Below are 23,629 nucleotides of genomic sequence, written 5' to 3'. Positions count from 1 at the left end.
ATATCCACTCTATTTACTGTATAAAAAATACCCACCCAGAAAACACTGGTATAAAGACCAGACTGTTGATGGGATACCAATGAGAAGGTGATGGTTTTTTCCTAAGAATTGTTTATTCATTTCCACAACTAAAAATTTGAATGAAGCATTACCTCTTCTCTCTCCTTCTGAAGTCTCATGAAAATCATTAATTGTGTAATCCCTCTGGCACATACAAACAGCCTTCTAATGTTATGCTTTATGTTCACACACTATATATACATAGTGCATATCTATAGATAGATATTTACACACCTACATATGTGCTTTATATTCACACACACTATATATAATACATATCTATCTATCTGTAAATAGACAGATAGATATATTCACACACCTACACAGTAGGTTCTTTGAAGAAAGGGGTGGATCTCATTTCTCCATGTCTCCTGTGCTTAGCTTCTTATCTGGCACATAGGTGATGGCTGCTAAGTGTTTAATTTAAAAACAAAAATACCTGCCTTTATGTCACCCAGAGTTGTGACCATCATGAACTAGAAGCCACTGTTCTAACCAACCAAATGGTAGGTAGAAACCTTTTCTTCTTTAAGAAGTTAGGTCCTGACATAACCAGGAATCTACTAGAAAAAGTTTTTCATTTTTTCATGTAATTTTCCAATATGAGCATTCTGACATCCCTAACTCATATACTGAGTGTATGTATTGACCCAGCTTTGTAAAAGACAACTATAATGTGAAATGTGGAAAGCTAGAGAAAAGATGCTCAGATTGAGAAAGTTAAACTAGAAGTTCGGGGCGGGGGGTAGCAGCATTTCAGAAAAGTAATGCATCGTTTTTAGTTACATTGTTTTACTTATACTGAACCTTTACTATAATGCTGTATTTGGCATCATACCATGGGAATACCTTAAAATGAAATCTGCTCAATACTTCAGTTTCTAGTAGTAACTACTGAGATAACTACATGCCCCTCTAAGTTATTTGCACCTGGGATGATGGCTTTGCCTCCCTTGGAGAGAGGCAGATACCTGCGGTGAGATTCTATGTCAGCCTTATGATTGCTCTTCAAAATGAAAAATGTGGTTCTGTGCACTTGCTGTCTCCACAGGCAAGTCTAGTTGAACCTTTCAATAATCTAATGCCATCAATTGTGCTGTATGATATGTATCTATGGGGAAACCAGGGATTAATTCTCAAAACATAGGGCTATAGATAAGTTATTCCATAACCAGAGTAGGTCTCAGTAGAGATATAATCTACCAGCCCCTAATATGTAGGATATTTTCTATCCTCAGTATATGCAAGTTTATATTCTGTTTTCAAGTTAAGAGTATAATTTTGAGAATGTAAAATTTTGTCCAGAATGTTTTGCGGGAGCAGTGGTGAATTTAGAAGGATGAACATTTTCCAGATGCCTCTTACAAAACTGACTCAATATATGCAGCAGTAATTTAAGGATATATTAATGTTTCCATTGACAGATTACTTGAAAAAGAAACCTTTTATCTTGGAAACCTAGTGAGTGCCGTGTCTAAGAAAGTACATTAGAGCATAGGGCCAGAAGAGATTCAAAAATTATGTAATTGACAGAACTTAAGAAATGTAGAATTCTCTAGGAGCCCCTTGACGTGTATAAATATGGATAATGGATGTTAGCTATGGTGCATTTTCTCAAGACATCATTTTTAGTAGCAACTTAATATTGTGGAAAACACTGCTGCCTCCCTTGTCATGTGACTTGGAGCTAGCCATTTAATTTTTCTTGCTTCTATTTTAACATTAGTAAAATGAAAGACTTGAACTAGAAAGACCCAAAGAATCTCTGCTGGGCAGGTGTAGCATATGGTCATAAAGAAACAGAAAACTAATCGGCCCACATGGAGCTTAAATCCATGTTCATGGTGAGAACCAAGTGGATCCTGACTAGGTCCTGGCTGGTAACATTTACCTTGTTTCACTGAGAAACATTGCTATGAAATTCAAATGTCATTGGGCAGCACGGTTAATCTGATCAGAAGTCATTCTAAAATGTCTTTTTCTGTTCATCCTTCTTCTTTTCATGCCCCGACACAGTACAAGGTTCTTTTGACCTATGACACCCACATAAACCAGACTAACCCAGTGGATAAGAGCCCCACATTCATCTGGAAGAACCACAAACTTCCTAATGATATTCCAGGCCAGGGTAAGATATCCTTCATGAAGCTTCTTTTCCTGAAATTGTCTTTTTGGTAAGGAGAGTAAATTCTGTGGTTTATGAAATTAGCCTGTGTTTTTTGTTTTGTTTTGCTTATTGTCTGTATTAGATTTGCCAGGTTTGTAAACATGGACTTTACGTCTCTGTCCAATGAATAATATTACAGTTCTGATAAAACACTGAAGATATCCCATTCTAATTTAGCTATAACTGTCTTTAAGATAGGGTGTCTTTAATAGGGTGTCCTACCTACCCCTTGACGTAAATTTTCCTATAGAAAACTAGGTTTGGCAATTGGCAAAATGAACACAGAGACACATAGTCTCACTCCATTTACATTTTACTGAAGGAAACTCATGGAATATATATTTCAGCAAGGAATACTCGATGTCATTAGACTGAGGGTGGTAAGTGAGCGTGGCCTCTGAAGTCTCCCCCGTTTCCTCAGAGGACACATACTTGGGTCATAATGACGGTTACCTTCCTACCTGAGATGAGGTCCCATCATGTCATGAAAGCCCTAATACGGCTAGGGCTTCACCCATGCAACTTGCCATGCAACTGTATAACACTGACTGTCACTGGACAGGGCCAGCTGAGTGTCTCATGGGCAACAAGGTCTCAGGACACTCTGCCCATGGCTGGCTTGGCCAAGGCTTTCCACAATGAATAGTAAGTAATTCCATATTACTAATCAATTTTTAGGAAAAAAGTTTAAATTTGAACAAATATTTATGCCCAAAGATGCAAAAGAAAAAAAAAAGGTGGAAACATTATTAATAAAATGACTTAGAAAACTACAATGTATTCAGAAATGGGGCAGCATGCAATCAATTAAAAATAATTATTTACAAAGAATTGTAAATGACATTGGAAGTTATGAGTAAAGTAATACAGCTTTTTTATTTAATGAAAGTCTAACTTTGCAAAACAGTGTATAGAAATAAGACTGCAGAAAAGTATGCTAAAATGTCAACAGTCGTAGCCTCCGAGTAATAGTATCCTAGATTTTCTTTTTGCTTTTTTATGTATTTCTTAATTTTCTAAATTTTCCATAATGACTCTATTAATTTACCATTTTTTAAAAATATTAAAAATTATAAACTAGAAATACTTCTATCCTAGCCCTGCTCTACAGCCAGAAACTCTGGCTGAAAGGTTGATCTGGCTAAAGAGAACAGTTCTGATTAAATGGGCTTGTTTACATTATAGCTGTAACTGTGTTTCTAGTTCTTGTGTTCCATGAGTCAAATTTGGTTAAAAATGAATCCTGTGTTTTTAGTCAATAGACATGAGGCAGTTGACTGAAGCAAAGAGAGAGGTAGGAAGTAGGGATCCCATTCTGCTAAATGATTTACTGTCATCATGGCTTTTTAAAGTTGATTTGTTTTCTTTAGCAAGCTTTTTTTTTCTTTTTAATTATCTCTAGAACCATCTTCAGGCTTCCTAGATTCAAGCCAAACTTGAATATATCTCTTTTCTCACAGGCTCCTGCAACTCTATGCTTCTTTCTTTTGTAATTTTTTGAGTTAAAATTATTTTTCTTTTTCCTTAATTATAGCCCTCAGTGCTGTACAGAGTTGGGTTTGTATTTTTAATATATTTCTTTAAAAGTTTTTAGATATTTTGGTTATTTAACAGAAAGTCTGTACTGTGTAAAATAATGAACTTCTCAAAACATGATTTTTGAGAGAGTTCTCCTTATTTACCTAAACGAGATCACATTAAATATTTACATTACATACGACAGGGACGTTGCCTCATCCTGGGCAACTTTACTTCATCCTCAGTTAACTAGAAAATTCAGTTAGCCAGAGCTTTTCATTCTTTAACTGTTACATTTAGTTTCAGACTTTACAAATTAAGTAACTCAGTCTTTCAAATAGTACACAAATAAGATAGTCATGCCTGGTCTTTCATCTGTGTACACAACTGCCAACTAAGTAACAGAACGTTTCATCAGGAGATTCTACCATCACTGTCTTTTCATTCATCTGACAAATATTTACTTAATGCCAGACAATGTTCTAAGCACCTGGGACACAGCAGTGTACAACGCAGATCTGGTTCCTGTTCTGCACCCAAGCCTTCCTCAGCTGCCTCCTGGGTTCCAATGACATCCATCTGTCTTCCTGCTCAGCCCCACCTCCTACCCACCTCAAACCCAACCACCACTGCTGCCAGAGGGACAGCGCAAATCCAGTCGCATTACCCAACTGCTGCTAACCCTTCGATTGGCAGCTCCACTTTGCCTTCAGAGTCCAAATGACTTATTATAGCACAGAATGTCCCTGATCTTCCCACGTCTCCAGCCTTCTTTTTCATCTTACCTGAAATCTCTTCCCCACTCTCTCAACTTCCTCCTACTTCCTAAAAGAAAGGGTCTCGCAGCTTCATGCTCCTGGGTCTTTATTGATGCTACTCCCTCTGACTAAAATCTGTCACCATCACCCCCCATAGAACTAGTAAACAACCACTCATCCTCAATGTGTAACTTGGATTTCACCTTTCCTAAGCTTTTTCTTAGCATCTCAGGAGGTTATTGATCTTGCCCTTATTACACCGGACTTCTAGCTTATTACTTATATCTCATTTATTTGTTTACACCATACACCGTGTAAGTGTAGGGTCCGTTCTTTACTCAGACACAGTGCCTTGAAAGGAAGGAAAGAAGGGAGGAAATGAAGGGAGGAAGGAAAGAAGTGAGGAATGAAAGGCAGTATGAGATAACTATGAATATGCTGCTATTCAGCACTAATCTAGACAGTGTTAATTTCATCCACTTACTTCTCTAACTATGAGTATCTTCCTCTGTTAAGTCAGGAGATTTGTTAACTGATCTCAGAGTTCTTTCCAACGATCATGTTCTATGACCTTGGGGTTATAAAACTCAATCTGCATTCACCGTCTATCTAGTTAAATAGGCTGTGATAACCACAGTAGCCACCAGAGGGCAGCAGAAACTTAACCTTAGAACTAACGTGATACGGTGATTTACAAGTATGTTGAATTAAAAATTACTATATTTAAATAGTATGTAGTATATTTAAATATCATAATTATATTTCATGCAATGTGATGTTTATACTAGGGAAGAATTGAGAGGGGCTAAGGACTCAGCAGGTATTCCCTCCAACTTATGCTGTAGTCTGGAGGCTGGGTAATTTTAGTAGACTGACGAGTAGAATTGTCTGCACTGTTGAAATTGTATTCCTCGTACTCACTGTTGTTTTTTGTGTGGGGTTGGGGTTATGAGAGTGGTGGTGATGGGGATGGAAGTGGTGATTGTAGTAATAAATGGAATTCACCAAAGTCAAATATGCCCACAATGCAGCTCCACCTCCAAGGGAATAATTTATTTCTGCGCTAACGAGAATAGAAATCCAGGGCTCACATTTTCACTGTTAAATTTTCCCCTTAGCAGAAAACAAAATAACAAGCAGAGGCAAAGTTATAAGTTAGCAAAGCATAACTCCTTCCAATTCATCCCTTATAGAAAGGTGCTGCAGTATGAACCTTACTAAACCCTCTACCTCAGAAAAAAAAAATGGTTAGCTCATTAGAAGGACATAATGTGATGAAACAAAAATGGTTCAAAAATATGTGTGACATGTAAGCTAAGTCTAATAGCACAAGAGATTTTTTTAATGTGAATTTATTTACATATATTATTTGGGCATTTTTCTTTGCCTCTTCTCAGAGAGTGAGATGAGCAGGGCCAAGTTTTTATTCAATTTTTTATTTATTCAGTAATTTTTTATTGATACGTGACCAGGTACCAGGTCTGGTGCTGCGTGCTAAAGGTATCAGGATGAGCAGACAGAACACCGGCCGTGCCCTCAAGGGTCTATGTTATGGTGCCATGAGAGAGAATACAGTGTGAGGTGTTGAGGTGCTACTTGAATAAGATCTGGCCACTTATCATTCCAGGGACACCTTAATTAATTATATTTTTATTGTATAAAAATTCATGCACGTGATTTTAAAAGCCAAGAGTAGAAATATTCATAATGGAAAGTGAGTGTACCTGGTCCCACCTCTGTGCATCCCTGGTTTTGCAGTCCCGTCTGCTTCGTTTTTTTTCATATTTTTAAATAATATGCATATATTTTTTGCTTTATAAGCTTTAGATGTTATCTATTTATTTCTTGTATTGATAAATGAAGATATAGTTCATTTTCACTAGCCCTACTTTTCTCTAAGCTTTCTCAATATAGTTATATCTTTTTGTCAATACATTTATTGGTGCCTTGTAATTTTAATTAATTTTGCATAAGCTTCGAGTTCTATCAAGTATATATAAAAGTTCTTGCTTCCCAGCTTTGTAAGATGAAGACGTTAGTGTCACTTTCCTTTCTTCTACCTCCTTCCCACCTCCCAAATTCTCCTGTATTTTGCTTTAATTTGTCTGGGTTGATAATATTTTTTTGGTAGCCATATGAAGCCCTCTGTCATTTACCTATCAGTTGAAAATTACTAAACATTTTCATTATTATTATTATTTTTATAAAGCTAGATAGCATGTCAGGATAACATTTCTTTCTGTATAACTCCAGTGTCTCTCCTTTGTGACACACACACACACACACACACAAATGGATTTTTTAAATTCCAAATTCTCAAACTATTTTACTTCGTTTTATTTTTAGATGCGCCTTCCTTGATCATTCTTCCCTAGAGTTTCTGATTGGGTCTCTCTTATTTATGCTATAAAGAAAAAAAAAGCCTGTCTCCTTCACCATATTGCTATTACCTTCCAGCTTCTTACACACTACCTGTTGCTTGGAATCCATTTCATTTCTTCTTGAACCCTCTAACTTCCTATTCTAATAAGGATCTGCTGAGGCATGTTTGAACAATGACTTTCTTGTACAGTTTTTTTTTTTTTTAATTTATTTTTGGTGCATTGGGTCTTCATTGCTGTGCACGGCTTTCTCTAGTTGTGGCGAGCGAGCCGGGGCTACTCTTATCTGCAGTGCGAGGGCTTCTCATTGCAGTGGCTTCTCTTGTTGCAGAGCTCAGGCTCTAGAGCGTAGGCTCAGTAGTTGTGGCGCACGGGCTTAGTTGCTCCACGGCATGTGGGGTCTTCCCCTGCATTGCCAGGCGGATTCTTAACCACTATGCCACCAGGGAGACCCTCTTGTACAGTTTTGTTATTGTCGTTGTCCTTCTTAATCTAGGCTTAGTCCTCTGCACACTCAGAGTCTGCTTCAGTGCTTCGTTGGGTTGGATCCACGTTTTCCTGAACTCCACTGACTCTTCTGCGAGTCTCTCAAATTCCTCCTTCTACACAGCTTCACCTACATGCTAATAAATCACATTCCTTACGTACTTCATGGACTTCCCTCAATGACCCGGTTGAGCTTGGAAAGGACCAGTGGGCAATACTGTCATGTACTGTTCACTCCACACTGTCCTACTTTTCCTCCGATGTGTTCTCTGTATTGAAAAACAGTTGTCTATTTCTTCCTCTATGAATCCTCCTTAGGTATATTGGTATCAAAGACATCAGATAGTCTTCCCACCATAATTATTTGTGTGCCAGAAACTATTTTATGTCCTTGTAACATTTGATGATTCCCGTAAGAAACGAGATGTCTAAACTATAAGGGTAGATGAAATTAAGCCACTTTGGGGCACATTCCAGACGGTTTTCCTCATAGCCCAAGGATGCAGGATCTGTATTACCAATGAAGAGATTAATAAAAGACAGATATCTTTTTTTAATTTAATTTTTATTTTATATTGGAGTATAGTTGATTTACAGTGTTGTGTTAGTTTCAGGTGTACAGCAAAGTGCTTCAGTTATGCATATACCTATATCCATTCTTTTTCAGATTCTTTTCCCATAGAGGTTATTAAGAGAATATTGAGTAGAGTTCCCTGTGCTATACAGTAGGCCCTTGTTGATTATCTATTTTATATACAGTAGCGTGTATATGTTCATCCTAAACTTCTAATTAATTTATCTCTCCCTCCCACTTTTCTCCTTTGGTGACCGTTTTTACATTTGTTTTTAAGTCTGTTTTAAGTTTGTTTTTACTTAAGCTTGTTTTGAAGTCTGTTTTAAGTTTGTTTGTTTTTAAGCTTGTTTGTTTGTTTTGAAGTCTGTGAGTCTGTTTCTGTTTTGTAAATAAGTTCGTTTGTATCATTCTTTTAGATTCCACATATAAGTGATATCGATAGTATGATGTTTGTCTTTCTCTAAAAGACGGATAGCTTAAAAGGTCTCTCCTTTTCCCCATCCTCAAGTTATATTACACAACTAGAATCTTGTGGGGTGTGCGCATTGTCTTTTCAAAGGTCCTTACTGGTGCGTTTTCACCGTCTTCTCTGCCCCAGGCCCTCAAATGCTGATGGTCGCCGTCTTCACTCTCACGGGGGCCGTGGCCCTGCTCCTGCTCGGCGCCCTCCTGGTGCTCAGGTACCTTGCAGCCCCTCTAACCTGCCGTGCTCCCCACTCAGAGAGGGAAGGGGGCGAGAGGGAGAAGGCACGTCTGTGGATGATAGTATACATTCACAAGAAGCTCTCTGGACAGATCTAAGATCATGAAGGCATTCAGCATCAAAGACTCCATTAAGGGCAGAATATTACTCAGTGGATGGATTAGAGCTTTGCCCTCAGAGACGTTTGAACTCAAATCCCAGTTCTGGGCTTTACCAGTTCACGGCTTTACCGTGTGGTGTTAATCATATTATTAGCAACTTAAACATGTTACTGGGCTTCCCTGGTGGCGCAGTGGCTGAGAGTCCGTCTGCCGATGCAGGGGACGCGGGTTCGTGTCCTGGTCCGGGAAGATCCCACGTGCCGTGGAGCGGCTGGGCCCGTGAGCCATGGCCGCTGAGCCTGCGTGTCCGGAGCCTGTGCTCCGCAACGGGAGAGGCCACGGCGGTGAGAGGCCCGCGTACCGCAAAAAAAAAAAAATGTTACTCAGCTTCAGTATCCTCATCTGAACTGTTGTGAGGAGTTGAAATAAGGTCCGTATCGTGACCATATACCAGGCATTCTACAGGTAGAAATAGCTATTTCTGCTGTTTTATTAGTATATTGTGGGCAATTTCAGAGTCTCTATATTACGTACTTTCAGGCCAGAAGAGGCTTTAGAAATCATCCATTCCAAACCTCCTGCTTTAGCCTGAGGAAAGAGAGACCCAGAAAGCCAAATGGCTTGTCTGGAATCACATCACCAGGTAGTGTGTTGGGCCAAAGGTAGAACTCAGTCCTTCTGACCATCAGTTCCATGATGGTTCTCCTCAGCCTGGACATATGAAGAGCCTAGTGCAGTGCCAGAGACATAGTCTGTATACTCAGAGATATTTCTTGAATATATAAGTGAATGAGTGAGTCCCACACTACCTCCTAATCTGTGTGTGTTAAACACACAAAGCTTTCTATCCCATTATAGTGTCAGGATCATTCCCATTTCCTAACTAAACCAGACAACAGTTTTTCTCTGTGTATCACACGCTTTGGTCTGTGTGTCACTGTACCTTCTCATGATGAGAGTCCAGTCTGTTGCATGTCAGTTAAAGGTTTCTGCAGGAAAGTGGGTAGATTGTCCTCTTCAGTCTAAAGGCAGAGCTTGACTCCTGTGACTCTGTATTACCAAGAAATGTAAGAGATGATTTACAGTGTATGGTGACCATTTAGTTGAAGGTAAGAGGAAACCAAAATTTGAGGAGAGTAAAGGCAGCCAATAGTAGGACCACAGATGTGGCTATTGTCCCTCAGACACCAAGTCCAAATGGGCGTCAGCTTAAGATAAGATGAATCACAAAGTAAGAAACAGTAACAGGTGGAAACAGGCATTTTCCGTTTCCTCTAAGCAGGGAAGGCAGAGATAGGGCTTCCTAATGGCGAGAGCAGCACTGTGTCCATGAGGAGATATGGAAGACAGATGTTATTCTTATAGTTTTCCATTCCAACAGCTATGCAAGAAAAGTAGTGAATGATTTATAGCATCCTCTAATTCAATATGAATGGCAGTTGGCTCTGTGGAGTCCCAGGAGTCTTCTGCAGTGCAGAGATGAGAGTCTGGGAGCCTTCAAGGCCCTAATAGTCACGCCACTTGCCACCAGGTCTTAGGACCAAAATCTTTGGCCAATAATATACTATTTTATATGTATCTAATAGAGGAGTAGTCAGAGTTAGATGGAAGCATAGGAAGAGAATAATCATTTCTACTTAGGGGACATTCACAATGTCATCATCAATGACCTTGAGAAGGTGAGTAGGAGTCTGTCAAATGAGCACAAGCAAAGACAAACTCAGGGACAAATAGGCCAATGGAAAAGAATACAGATTCTAGAATCTGACACGAGCAAGTGTGAGAACTTGGCATATGATGGGAACATTATGAGTCAGTTGGGAAATGATGTTGGAACAGTAGGCTCTCAACATGAAACAAATGAAATGAAAGCCCTACCTGAAACAATACACAAAGATAAAGTTCATTCCATATGGACTGTAAATGGATTACAGACCTAAATGTGAGAAAGCAAACTCAGAAGAAATTAATAGAAAATGACTTTATGTCTCAAGTAGGAAAATACTTCTCAGTCAAGATAAAAAAGAAAAGTCAAAGAGAAAATAATATAACCATGACCTTAATAAAATCAAAACTTTTTATACAGCAGAGCTCAATAAAGCAATAAACCACAAGAAGGCATTTGCAACGCATCAAAGGACCAAAGATTTGTTTTGCAGAATTTATAAGGAACTCACGTAAATAAATAAGGCAAAGGCAATGCAATAGAAAAAATGGGCAAAATTATGAATAGGCAACTCTATAAAATAGCTAGAAAATATTTGAAAAGATATTTAATCTCTCTAATAATCAAGAAAATGAAATAAAAAGCAACAAACACCATTTCACATACATCCTAAGGGTTAAAAAAAGTTAAGCAATACCAAATGTTGTTAAGAATACGGAGGAAATGGGAATTTTCACAGTGAGAGGGCAAATTGGTGCAACCGCTTTGGGAAACAATTTGGCAATGTCTGTAAAGTTGTGAGCGTGCATTCCTATAACCCAAGAATGCTGCTTTGTCTATACTCTCTGGGGGAAACAATCACAAATTCTTGACATTTTGAATGTTGGGTTACATGTTGTTACATTTTTCTCTGTGCTTTTCTATTTTCTTAATGGATTTTTTAAAAGGCACATATGCCGAAGAGGAACTGGCTTATTTGGGAATCTGATGTATCCTCTGTTTTCGCCTCACTCTTTCTGTGACATCAGTTGAAATTTTTTTTTTTTTTTTTGCTGTACACGGGTCTCTCACTGTTGTGGCCTCTCCCGTTGCGGAACACAGGCTCCGGACGCGCAGGCTCAGCGGCCATGGCTCACGGGCCCAGCCGCTCCGCGGCATGTGGGATCTTCCCGGACTGGGACACGAACCCGTGTCCCCTGCATCGGCAGGCGGACTCTCAACCACTGCACCACCAGGGAAGCCCAGTTCAAATTTTTTATTATAATAAAGGGTTGCCTTAGTGAAGGATCTGAGAAAGTGAAATGAAAAGGAAAAAAAAAGAAAGAGTACAGAAGACCATCAGAAATCCTTACAGGTCCACAAAAGGTCAGCACTCACCAGTTTGGAGAACATGGAGTCACACCATTGGGCCAGCTGTACTCACCGCGTATCCACCTGAGGGCATCATAGCTCTAGATTTCTCCTAGTGTTCAGAAACCGAATGGCATGAATACTAATAAAAACCTATTGGCTGGTTCTATTCCTTTCACAGAAAATATAAGAGAGACCATGCACTTCGTCAGAAAAAGTGGTTCCACATTCCTCCTGAAAATATCTTTCCCCTGGAGTCCAATGAGACCAACCATGTCAGCCTAAAGGTAAGATGCCCCTTACCTGGTGAATGCAAGGGCTGGTGCAACTCGCCAGGGATTTGACAAGACTTTGGTACATGGTATGAAATGTTCCAGGCCAGGATCATTTGTTTCAGAATCCAAGACTTAGATGTTTTCTAACTCTCAGCTTCCTGTCTTTCCCTTGGCTCTTCATTGCACTAGATGTCAGCTACTTGAACCAATGAACACTTCGGTGGAGGCTGAGATATGGTGTGTTACTCATTCTTTCATCTGACCCAGAAGAGAAATGCACAGAGTGAGAATTTTTTATGGAAGGGATATGGAAATGGGTAGAGCATTTGAGCTCCTCTAAACCTCGGGGAGCTACTCTGCTTATACTGAGGACGTGTGACTTACTTGCTCGTTGCTGACAAGAGAGGTCTCTGCTGATATTTGCCCATGTTCTCCCTCAGCCAGGAAATCTCAGCAGCAGCCCCGTGATAACTCCTCCCATCCGCTGAGGTTGATGCGGGACCTAAGTGGTCTTACCTGCTCCCCACAGGGACCTCACGAGATGAACTTTATCATCATAATTTTGCCGATGAGGAAATTGAAGGGCAAAGGGTTGAGAAGCAGGGCAGGGTCACACACAGCTAGGGAGTCAGATTGCTACAAATGGTAACAGCTAACATTTCCTGAGCACTTGTTATGTGCCAGAGGCATTGACCCGTTTCATCGTTCCCGAGCACTTTGAGGCAACAGGGCTAGAAATTCAGGAGCGTGGCCACAACGTGAAGCCAGTCTGTGTAACCGTGAAGACCACGATCCTAACATTCACCGTACAGCCTTATCAGAGGTTTTATACCGAAGCATACTAAGAGGAGATGGAGTTCCAGAACCTCCACGTGAAGGAGTGAGCAGGGTCCCTCAGAGCAGGGCCAAGCCAACAGGACCGTGTGACCTGGGGTGCCTCCCTGCCTAGAATCAGCAAAAGTAAAATTGTTTCATGGGTCAGGTTTGTGCTTGGAGCCTCTCCGCCAGCTCCTGGCATTCCGCCCCAAGTCCTGCACGCTGCACTCTGGTGCCTCAGGTCCCCTCACGGCTGTGCAAGGACTGGGTCTTCCCATCCTCCAGAAGTGCGCCACGCTCGAAAGTGATGCTCCTGTTACATCCTGAACCACAAAAATAAAGGTGCTGTTGGCAAAGGCCAGGGACTTGCCCGGCAGTCCAGTGGTTAGGACTCCGAGGTTCCACTGCAAGGGGCACGGGTTCGAACCTCGGTCAGGGAACTAAGATCCCGCATGCTGTGCAGTGTGGCCAAAAAGTTAACCAACTAACTCACCAAATAAATATTTCTAAAATTAAAAAAAAAAAGACCAATCTGTCTCAGGCAAGTGTCAGGATGAAATCGATCTTGTGGTCATTCACAGTAAAATGTAAACAATCGTCAGATTATTGGATTTTCAAAGAGAGAATTTATTGACCTGAATGACTTACCGGCAGTACCCTGGGAAGGGGAGAGGAGACCTTTAGAAGGAGTGAGTGGTCCCCTGCCTCTGGTGTGACACGAGGATGGGCTCCCACGTGGTTCACCTCTGCCACGTCCAGCCACGGCTCCACTCCTCACAAGCCTCCCCCACTGCCTCAAAACCCCAATATTGCACTTTGTTCTTTGGGGTTGGGCCTAAAACATTGTGTCTCTGCGCGTTTTCTTAAAATATAAATACTCCTAGGAGTATGCCCCATCTACCCCTTGTCAGGCATGACAGAATTTTTATGAGTTAATTCATCAGTTGGCTAAGGAATAGGTCTTGGGGACAGTAACCAAGAAGGAGGAAGGTTAGAAGTGATTCAGAGCATTGGGGAGTCGCTGTCACTCTGAGGAGCAGCCCAGCTAGGGAGCAGGCGGCTTGGAATTGGCCGTATGGAGAGGTCTTCCGTCGGCAAAGTCAGCAAGAGGGGAAAATGCCACACAACCAGACAGGCGGTGGTTCGAGCTCTGGATAAGGAAGCAAGACTAAGGGGCGAGATGATGAAGAAAGCATCCCGGGCTAGAAGAGAGAGGGTCAGAAAACCAAGGCAGCCAGAGGGAGAGAAGTCAGCAAAGCCCCAGGGGAGAGCAACAGACAGGAAAAAATGGTAAAGATGCAGAGGACTCATTTGAGGATAAAACGCCTTTGATTGCAAGAAAATGTCACAAAGTTTGTCTCAGTTGATTCCCAGGTATCCCTGATTTAGGATTGCCCAGATAAGGAAGGGACTGAGGCTCAGATGGATTAAATGACGTATCGAGGCCTGAGAGGGTGAAAAGAATACTAGACAAGAAGTCATGCTTGGGTTCCATGTGTTCTTAGGCCACGTGTGGTATCATGTAACCCTTTTGTACCTCATGTATAAAATGAGAAACAGGAGAAGGGGAGACAAGTGACATTTATTAATCTGCATTGTGCTGGGCATCATGCTTGGAACTGGATATAACTTATTTCACTCACATTTTCAAAATGTCCCTATGAGGTAAGTTTTAACAAATATGATACACAGGTTTTTATGAGAATCAAGTGGAAAGATGCAATAGTTCTCAATCTTTTTTCTGCCTTTAGACTGGCAGACCAAGAGCCATACTAGCCTGCAGGTGCGTGCGTGTGTGTGTGTGTGTTACGTTTCGTTCCATATTTAACTTTTTAAAACATTAATTACCAAATACAAACATCTTGGAATGGCATAGAAAATCTATATTACAAGCTTCTTTTGACAAATCAGATGATCTGGCAACTCCAGGCTGAGCCCAGAGCTGCTGAGGCTGCCCTCTGAAGCCCCAGCACAGCGTCCTCACTGGCGTTGCCACTTGGGCATTTAGGCATGAGTTCGCAACTCAGATGCACAGCGTGCTCCCCTAAGAGCGTCTGTCTGGAGCTACAGGCAATGGCTCCCAGTAGCTGGGGGAGCTGAGAGAGAAAGAAGCAAAGGAAGTCGCTGGCTGAAATAAGCCACAGGAGGAAGGGAGGGAAACCCAGGGTTAAGCTGGCGGACACTTGGAAGGAAGATGCCCTTGGAGGGAGAACGTGAGAATGATGGGGAACACAAGTCAATTATGACAGCTTTTCTGAGCCCGTCCAGAGTGCTGTGAGCAACTACAACAGATACAGCCCCCCCCGCAGAGCCTCTCAGCCCTCACGGCGGGGGGTGGGGGGAGACTAGATATGGAGCTTCTGGAATAATCGGCCTTTCCTTGTGCCAGATCGATGACGACAAGAGACGTGATACAATCCAGAGACTACGCCAGTGCAAGTACGACAAAAAGGTGACTCTAGTCTCCTCTGCTCTTCTGAACTCTCAATCAGGGGTATGTGCTGGGCCTTCTGACTCATCGTCGCCCCAGCTCTGATGTTGCCAGTGCGATGGCCGGGGTGCCCGGGCTGACCCCAAGGGCTGTTCCTGGAGACTTTCACAGGGGTGGGCAGGGCTCTGCTTCAAGGGTTACAACACTCACAAGTCATGAGTATATTGAAGGAAAAATAGAATTTTTGAGAGGGAGGGAGTGAAGGAAGGAAAAGGAAAAATTAAAGAGATTCAGAGCAGTCCAGCCAACCCTGTATATATTTCCGCTCATTGCAGTGGGAATATGACAATCCCATAGGGGGGTTTTGTATCTTCTTTCCCTCCCTCCCTCCCTCCCTCCTCCCTCCCTTCCTTCCTTCCCTCCTTCCTTTTCATTTAGTCATTTTTAAGACACATTCCCATCTGAGCCTACCATATCTCAGGCACTAGTTACCAAGGATATAAACAGCAATAAAAGTGTTACCACTCTCGAGAGCTTACAGTATTGTGGAAAGATAGACACGTGAGCAAATTATTATAACATGCCTATGAGTGGTCATGCTACATTATCTCCTTAATTCAATGGATCTTTGCAGCGAGTGATTCTAAAGGATCTCAAGCACAACGATGGCAATTTCACCGAGAAGCAGAAGATAGAATTGAACAAGGTACGCGTCCCTTCCTTAAAACCTTTAAGTGAGAAATAGCTTCACCCCGTGTTCCCCAAGCGTTGAGGTCCCTGGTGGAGCAAGGTGTTATTGGGGATGCTGACAGAGAAGCCCTCAGACCAAGAAATGGGTGACCATACTCGCTGAAAATTGTACCAAAATATGTTGAAGAGTGATGTTTGATGGTGTAAAACATGTTGGCATGTCCTAGAAGGTGGTCCTGATGTGATTTGAGAGTACTCAAAGGTTTGTATTCAAGTCCCCTTGCCGACAAAAGAAAGGCTGTGGGGTAAGATGTAATTCCAACTGCAGTAGGAAATGAACTGACACTTCATTGTATCAAGAGCAATACATCTTCCCAGAGATCTGAGACACGGCATGTTTTATTAATATATTAGTTTTTACTCAGGCGCTCCTTTCTGGCTGACTTGCTTTGTAAATAAACATGTTTTATCTTAGTTGCTTCAGATTGACTATTACAACCTAACCAAGTTCTACGGCACGGTGAAGCTTGATTCCATGATCTTTGGGGTGATTGAGTACTGCGAGAGAGGATCCCTCCGGGTAAGGAACCAGGATCGTTTCCAATTCCCTAACTAGCCAACCATATGCAAAAAAGAATATTTAGTAGCGATTTTAAAGGCTCACTCAGTGAGATAATATCAGAGAGTTATCAGGAAAAGTGTATGGGCCCATATGCCTGTCAAACTAGATCACTCAGATTTTGTCAATCATCCATATTATATCTTTATAAGAAAACTAGCTAAAAAATATTCAGGAGTGTAGACTTGAGAAAACAAAGAACAGGTGTGGAATAGTGATTGCCTCTTGATTCATTTTATTTTACTGGCGTACTTGCTTTTGTATTAAAAGGAAACTGGATGGTCATTACGATAGCAAGGAGGCTTGTTCATAAGTCCTAGTTCTGCTGTCTAAATCCTACCATTGTCTCCCTTGGGAAGGATTGAGGATGACCCAGGAGTTGCCAGATGGGGTCAGGAATTCTGGCTGAACAAGTCCAAAGCAGAAAAAGAAAGACAGGACTGAGGCAAGTTCTTGGGAAGAACCAACTATCGAGCTAAGAATATCAAATCATTGGCTAGCTCAGAAGGGCAGGCACACACAGAAGCATTCATACAAAAAACAAAGTCAGGTGTCGAGGAAAAGGGGAGGGGCAGGAAGGAAACCAGGACAGTTGCTCCAAAGGGCATCGAAATATTTGCTGCTCACCTTGAGCACTTTCTAGGCATATGTTCCAAGAGCTTTCAGCCTTTTAAATACCTTTGGGTAGGGTGACCATATAATTTCATTCTCAGGATCCTTTGAGAATGAAAGGGGGTACCAAAATAATTATGTGTTAACAGCAGACATAAACTGCAACTGGCCCGAAGCAAACCAGGAATTGTGGTCACCCTACCTATGGGCTCCTTTCCGACCTAGTATCTCTTAAAAACCTCAATGTTTTCCCCAACAAAGCCAGAATACTAATATTGGGGGCAACAGCAGCTTCAAAGAGGTCCAAACATTCATAATTCAATAAAATTTTAAGATAATAAAAAGTGCTGAACTAATAACTTAAATATTTTTGTTCAATAAGCTTCAATTAAAAAAAAAAAAAAACACAAGAGGGAGTTGCCTGACAATCCAGTGGTTAGGACTCCGCAATTCCACTGCAGGCGGCACGAGTTGGATCCTGAACTAGGATCCTGCATGCCGCACGCGGCGTGGCCAAAAGAGAAAAAAAAAAAAAAAAGAAAAAGAATGTAGCTTTAAAAATGTATGTATGGCATAAACTCAAATCTGTCTTCAAAGAAAACAATTATATCCCTAAATGCTATTCTCTCTTAAAATAATCTAAGTATTCAATGCAAAATTTAGAAGAATAACTATGGCCTAAGGGCAGGAAACCTTCACAATTCAATTACTATAAAACTGGTAAATTTTTAAAGTGCGTTCATGAGTTGTTTATTTTTAAAAAAAACTACAAAACATACAAGCTTCTCATACTTCTAATTAAGTCTCTAAAACAAACATAAAAATACACAAAAGTGAAAATTAAATAAAGCTATGAAAAAGATGCTTTCAATTATGAAAGAATGTCATGACTATTAAGTTTAAAAAATCTTAAAAAAAAGGAAAAACTTCAGAAACAATATATTCATGAAAACTTGACTCAAAGTAAAAACTTACGGAAGTCAGTAACAGTAGAAGAAATTAACACTCCCATTACAAAGAAAACCAGACTCAGCTTAATTTTTCTAAACTTCAATGAATAATTCTCATCATCTATGTAAATACTGTTCTAAAGTTAAACAAAAAACATGAACATCCTCTAAATTCATTTAACATTCAACAAGGCTAGCATAAAGTTGATACTTAAATGTGATTAAAGACTAATTACATTTATGAATGTAAATGAAAAATTATAGATAAAGTACTGGTAACTAAGCCAGTTGTATACGAAAAGTGTAATACAACTAGATACGGTTAATTCTACGAATGGAAAAAATATTACTCTAATGCATCATTATCAAAAGGTCTTTGGAGAAAGACCATATGATCATTTTAATTGATGCTGAAAGTGATCGTTTAAATTGCTGCTGATATAATAAAATAAACACATTTCTAATAATAATAATTTCAGGTCTTTCAAAATTCAGTGTTTTCCATACAAAGGCTAGACCATATCTGACTCATTTGAGTTCAGTGCAACAGAAATTTCCAATTAACAGAGCCTGCTCAAAGGGTTTCACACCGTCTTTTAATCCCTAAAATGCCCAGCCAACATTTAAATATCATATACGTAGTGATTTTGGCTCTCTACCCTATGGTGGGAAACTTCAATTACCTGAGTGGTCCTGGGCCCCCCATCTGGCATTGCTGACTCATGCTGGGAGCAGACCACACAGAAGCTTCTACAGGAAACTTATCCACTCCTTGGTATCGTGAACCTCAAAGCAAAGGCTGTGCCTTTGCAAACTACATTCCCCTCCCTGATGTAATTCCTTTTAGGCTTCAACCCATGGCAAATCCCATCAGAAGACTACTTTTATGGGGAAACAAATGAGAAAGTCTCTCCCTAGACAGAGTAAAAACAATATACTTCCCATCTTATAAATATACAGCAACCGGGACTTCCCTGGTGGCACAGTGGTTAAGAATCCACCTGCCAATGCAGGGCACATGGGTTCGATCCCTGGTCCGGGAAGATCGCACATGCCGCGGAGCAACTAAGCCCGTGCGCCACAACTACTGAGCCTGCGCTTTAGAGCCCGCAAGCCACAACTACTGAGCCCGCGCACCACAACTACCGAAGCCCGCGCGCCCAGAGCCTGCGCACCGCAGCAAGAGAAGCCACCGCAATGAGAAGCGCACGCACCACGATGAAGAGTTCGCCGCAACTAGAGAGAGCCCACACGTGGCAACGAAGACCCAACGCAGCCCAAAGATTAATTAATTAAAAAAATATATACAGCAACCTTGGCTAACCTTGTTTAGGAACAGTTGATTCATTCATGCAGTAAACATTATCGAACATCTGTTCTGTGCCAGACACTTACTAGATGTTGCAGATACACCAGTAAATGAAGATTATCACAGAATTGACATTTTCGTAAGGAGAAGAGATAGTAAACAAATAAAAACGTAAAAAATGTCAGTGCTCAAGGAAAGAGTTACTTAGGGTCTGTCTGCTCAGAACTCCTCTCCCTTAACTTGGCCTGCTATCCACAGCCCCTTATCTGAAATGACTGATGGCTTTGGACCCTCTGTTGGAAACTATTGGTACGGTACCTGAGTTAAAACTGAGCTATTTCCCCAAACAAGAAACTATTGTTAGGTTCTCAGTTAGGGTGCTGTTTAGAGTTTTACTGTGAAGAATAGTTTTCAGCTTAGTTAAAACCCTGTATCTTGATAGAACCATCATCACGTTAATACTGTGAGTTCAAAATTCTAGGTCCTACAGTTCCCGTGAAAGTCCAAGCGCTCTGTCTTAACAACAGAGGACTTAGTAAACAGAAGAAACACTTAGAGGTATTAAGCCAATGGATACAGTTGATCATGTAAGTGAAAACATAGCCTAATGAAGGAATATCCTAATAGCAATTCCTTGTTGAAAAACACTAGGGTAATTTTGCTGAGACAGAGCCTGTATCTCAGCCCACCACCCAACTCTCCTGGCAGGTGCCTGCTCATGCCTTTACTCCTGGTGGAAGAAGCGGTATATTGGATCTATGGTCATCTCCTGCTCATCTCCTTGGGATAAGAACCACCTAATGTTTCTTAAATCAGAGAGAAAAGAAACACATGTTCAGGAAAACCAGGACAATGGAGTTCCAACTTGCTCCTGAGCCCAAGGCCTCATGATCAGAAAGTCATTATTTGCCTGTAAGAGTCTTTCCACAATAGCCTCCTTCAGACAACTCATCTTCTTCTTTTTCTCCTGCTCAGGAAGTTTTAAATGACACAATTTCCTATCCTGATGGTACATTCATGGATTGGGAGTTTAAGATCTCTGTCCTGTATGACATTGCTAAGGTAAGAGACCCACAAACACAAAAGACATTTATGAAAGTTAAATCTGGGAAAACAGATCTAGCAAGCTATTGCATTGGTCTCTTCATCTGTAAAATGATAATAAAAATAGTACCTATGTCATAGGGTTGTCGTGAGGATTTTATGAAACAATGCATGTGCTCCGAATAAGACCTGACAAGCAGGTATTCAATATATGTTGGCCATTATTATTTTTATTATTAAATTCTTTCTACACTGGGCTTGGGGCACACATTTTCACAGATTTTCTGGAAGTAAAAAAATCACGTAAGGTCTCAGAGAAGATGACTGAATCCTCATCTTCATAAGAGAAAATATTAAGGGCAGGCATTCGTCTTGCATGAGGCAATAATAAATCTGGACATGTATATTTCCCAGATGTGCTATGAAAAGGAAGTGGATACCAGTAACTAGGGCCCCATTCAAGAATGAAGAAAAGCGAGTCCCGAGAGTAAGCTATGTGATACAGTCTTAAATCACTTGAAAGTCACATAGGATCAGAATCAGTTGGAAAAAGTGTGACACAATACCTTATTTGGTACATTTCATCCCTGGGATCAAGGCCGAACACCAGTTTCTGCAATACCACCTCTGGCCACCAGGGGGAAGCACATCAGCTCAAAAAGGGCTTCCTCTTTCAAAGCAGAATGAAACATTCTATTTCAAAATAGAATGAAACCGTTTAGACTTTAGGAAATAGAATCTAGCCTCACCCCTCCCTTCAGGAAGGCAAGGCCTTATTCATATTTTTTCATTGAGGTAGCAGAGGACTAGAGACATACTCAAAGTCACAGAATAAGTGGTAAGCAGAAACGCTTTAAAAAAATAGGATCAGCCTTTGCTTCATATTATATACAACTACTAAACAGAGTCTTTAGACAATTGCCTTTTACTGTGTCACCTAAATAGACTCCAAAACTAGATGCAGTGCTTAGGCAAATATTGGGGCTTTAACAACATTTTGAAAGTTAAACTTAATGGAATTAAATTTAAAAGTTGATGGTGATTCTATCTGCATGCCAAAATAATTTCAAAACGTCATTTCTTTCCTTAAAATAATGGAGCTGCTGAAAAGTGTCATATCTCTTTGTTTTCCTGTTATCTGAAAAACTACAGGGGATGTCATATCTGCATTCCAGTAAGACAGAAGTCCACGGCCGTCTGAAATCCACCAACTGCGTGGTGGATAGTAGGATGGTGGTGAAGATAACTGACTTTGGCTGCAATTCCATTTTACCTCCAAGAAAAGGTCTGTCATGAATGAAATTTTTACTAGTTTCCCACTTAAAAAAATTTTTTTTTCTCACAAGTCCATTTAAGGTGCTCAGGAAATGGTGATACTGATCAGAAAATAAACACTTGGAGTTGTAAGAGGCATCAGCTGGGTCATTCTCCAGCACTACCCCCTTCTCAGTGTTCAGTGCATGCTTGTCGAGTTGAACAAATCTCCTCTGTGGATTTCCTTCATCTGTGTGTCCCTTGATATCAGGGAGAAGTCATAAAGAAGTTATTGGCTTGTGGAAGCAGGACTGCGTGAAAAAATACAGAAGTTAGAGCAGTAAGAGATCTTAGAAATCGTCTGATCGAACCCTCTTCATTTGTAGAAGACAGAATTGAAGCTCAGAGAGGCTAAGAGGTTTGCCCAAGAAGATAGAGTACAAGGCTGAGGACCCGTTTCCCAATTCTAGACTTCATTCATTTATCTGTGATAATGATAAGAAATGATGATGATAAGAAAAAAGTCTCATCAGTAAAACATATTCATACTTATCCCTTTCAGGATTGTGATGAGGGTCAAAAAAGTAACACACAAAAAAGTGATTTGTAAAGTATAAAGGGCTTTTCATGTTGAACATCCACCTGTTCTTTACTAGAATTCTGGGTTAAACAGCCTCAGAAGGCTAGGACTCATATATGCCTCAAAATACTACCTGGATCCAAAAACTAAATTCTGCCTCTAATTCTACTTTGGAATCCTCTAGTTTTCCCTTAATGGAGGAAAGATTAGAGTTCTGCCCCCCACTTCTTCAGTCATGTCAAGGATGCTAGGACATTGGACTCAATCTAGTAAGTGCTTGTTGAGGACCTACTGTGTGCCAAGCAGTGCTCATCACGGAGTGAGCAAATCTCTTTCATGAAATGACTCACCTTCATGAAATGACTCACCTTGACACAGCATCAGATGAACTGCAGGCCAAATCCTATCCTTCTGGACGTCATCCAGTTATACCTACCTATCTGTGGGGTCGGTTATCGGAAATTTTAGCATAAGTAGATTTAGTTCCCTTCCCACAAGTTTAATCATTAGGATCAGTCGTTCATGAATCACAAGCCACATGAATTCACAAGACACAAATTCAAAAAGGCAGTGAACAGTTGGATGGAAAACTAAATGAGGAAAGTGTGCTTCATCTTAAGCATATCACCGTACTGAAAACACATGAATCTGTAGGTTTATTTAATTGAAAATGCTGAAGGTAGAAATCTCAAAAAGTCTGCAAGGAGCTAGGTGATCCTGGAAAACCTCCAAGGGATGTTGGAGGATAATTAATTGTACGCCCTCATTATTATACATAAGATATGTGATAGCGGTCCAAAACCCAAGTGTCTATAGGAGCCAAACACAGGACACAGGAGTGCTTCACTCGTGTGAAGTAGACTTGATGGAAAGCACTAGGAATAGCAGGCACACTAGTAAAACGTGAGTAAAGTGTGTGCATTCTTTTTTTAAATAATACTGTGAGCACCAAAGAAAACACATCTGTGGATAATAGCTGACTTCGTGACTGCTGGTATGTCACACGCAGAAAATATCAGTGATGGTCTCTTTGTTCAAATGTTCTGTCTTTATTTTCTTTTAGGAAACATCAATATATGTATTTATAATGTTTTATATTACATAAAATATATAAATATATAGTTTTAAAATATTTATAGAGGCTTTCATAGGTTTTTGCCATATGTTCCGTAAGCTATTAAATCCTCAGCCTCTTACATTCTACTGCCTTCACCCCACAAATATTTACTGAGCGCTTCCTATACCCCAGGTTCTGGTCTAGGTAGACCTTGAGGGTTTTCAGAAC

At 40.6% G+C, this 23,629-nt stretch overlaps 1 protein-coding gene across 5 annotated transcripts in view; it reads left to right on the top strand.

Annotated features, from left to right (window-relative positions):
• The window catches only part of GUCY2C (guanylate cyclase 2C), an 89,851-nt gene that overhangs the window by 29,771 nt on the left and 36,451 nt on the right, over window positions 1–23,629 (top strand). For 4 of the 5 annotated variants that reach the window (XM_022577646.3, XM_089920345.1, XM_022577644.3 and 1 more), the window contains 8 exons: window positions 2,077–2,188; window positions 8,543–8,624; window positions 11,946–12,051; window positions 15,245–15,307; window positions 15,921–15,992; window positions 16,452–16,556; window positions 20,442–20,528; window positions 21,663–21,795. In XM_022577646.3, coding sequence (XP_022433354.1) covers window positions 2,077–2,188; window positions 8,543–8,624; window positions 11,946–12,051; window positions 15,245–15,307; window positions 15,921–15,992; window positions 16,452–16,556; window positions 20,442–20,528; window positions 21,663–21,795 — 760 coding nt within the window. The remainder of the gene's footprint in view (window positions 1–2,076; window positions 2,189–8,542; window positions 8,625–11,945; window positions 12,052–15,244; window positions 15,308–15,920; window positions 15,993–16,451; window positions 16,557–20,441; window positions 20,529–21,662; window positions 21,796–23,629) is intronic. The other variant, XM_089920344.1, reaches the window with a different exon arrangement.

Source organism: Delphinapterus leucas, chromosome 11 (genome assembly GCF_059928025.1).
Source record: "Delphinapterus leucas isolate spDelLeu-1000000601 "Yukka" chromosome 11, BTC_Dleu_Yukka2, whole genome shotgun sequence".
NCBI classification, from domain to species: Eukaryota; Metazoa; Chordata; class Mammalia; order Artiodactyla; family Monodontidae; genus Delphinapterus; species Delphinapterus leucas.
This window is presented reverse-complemented; position numbering and strand designations above follow the sequence as displayed.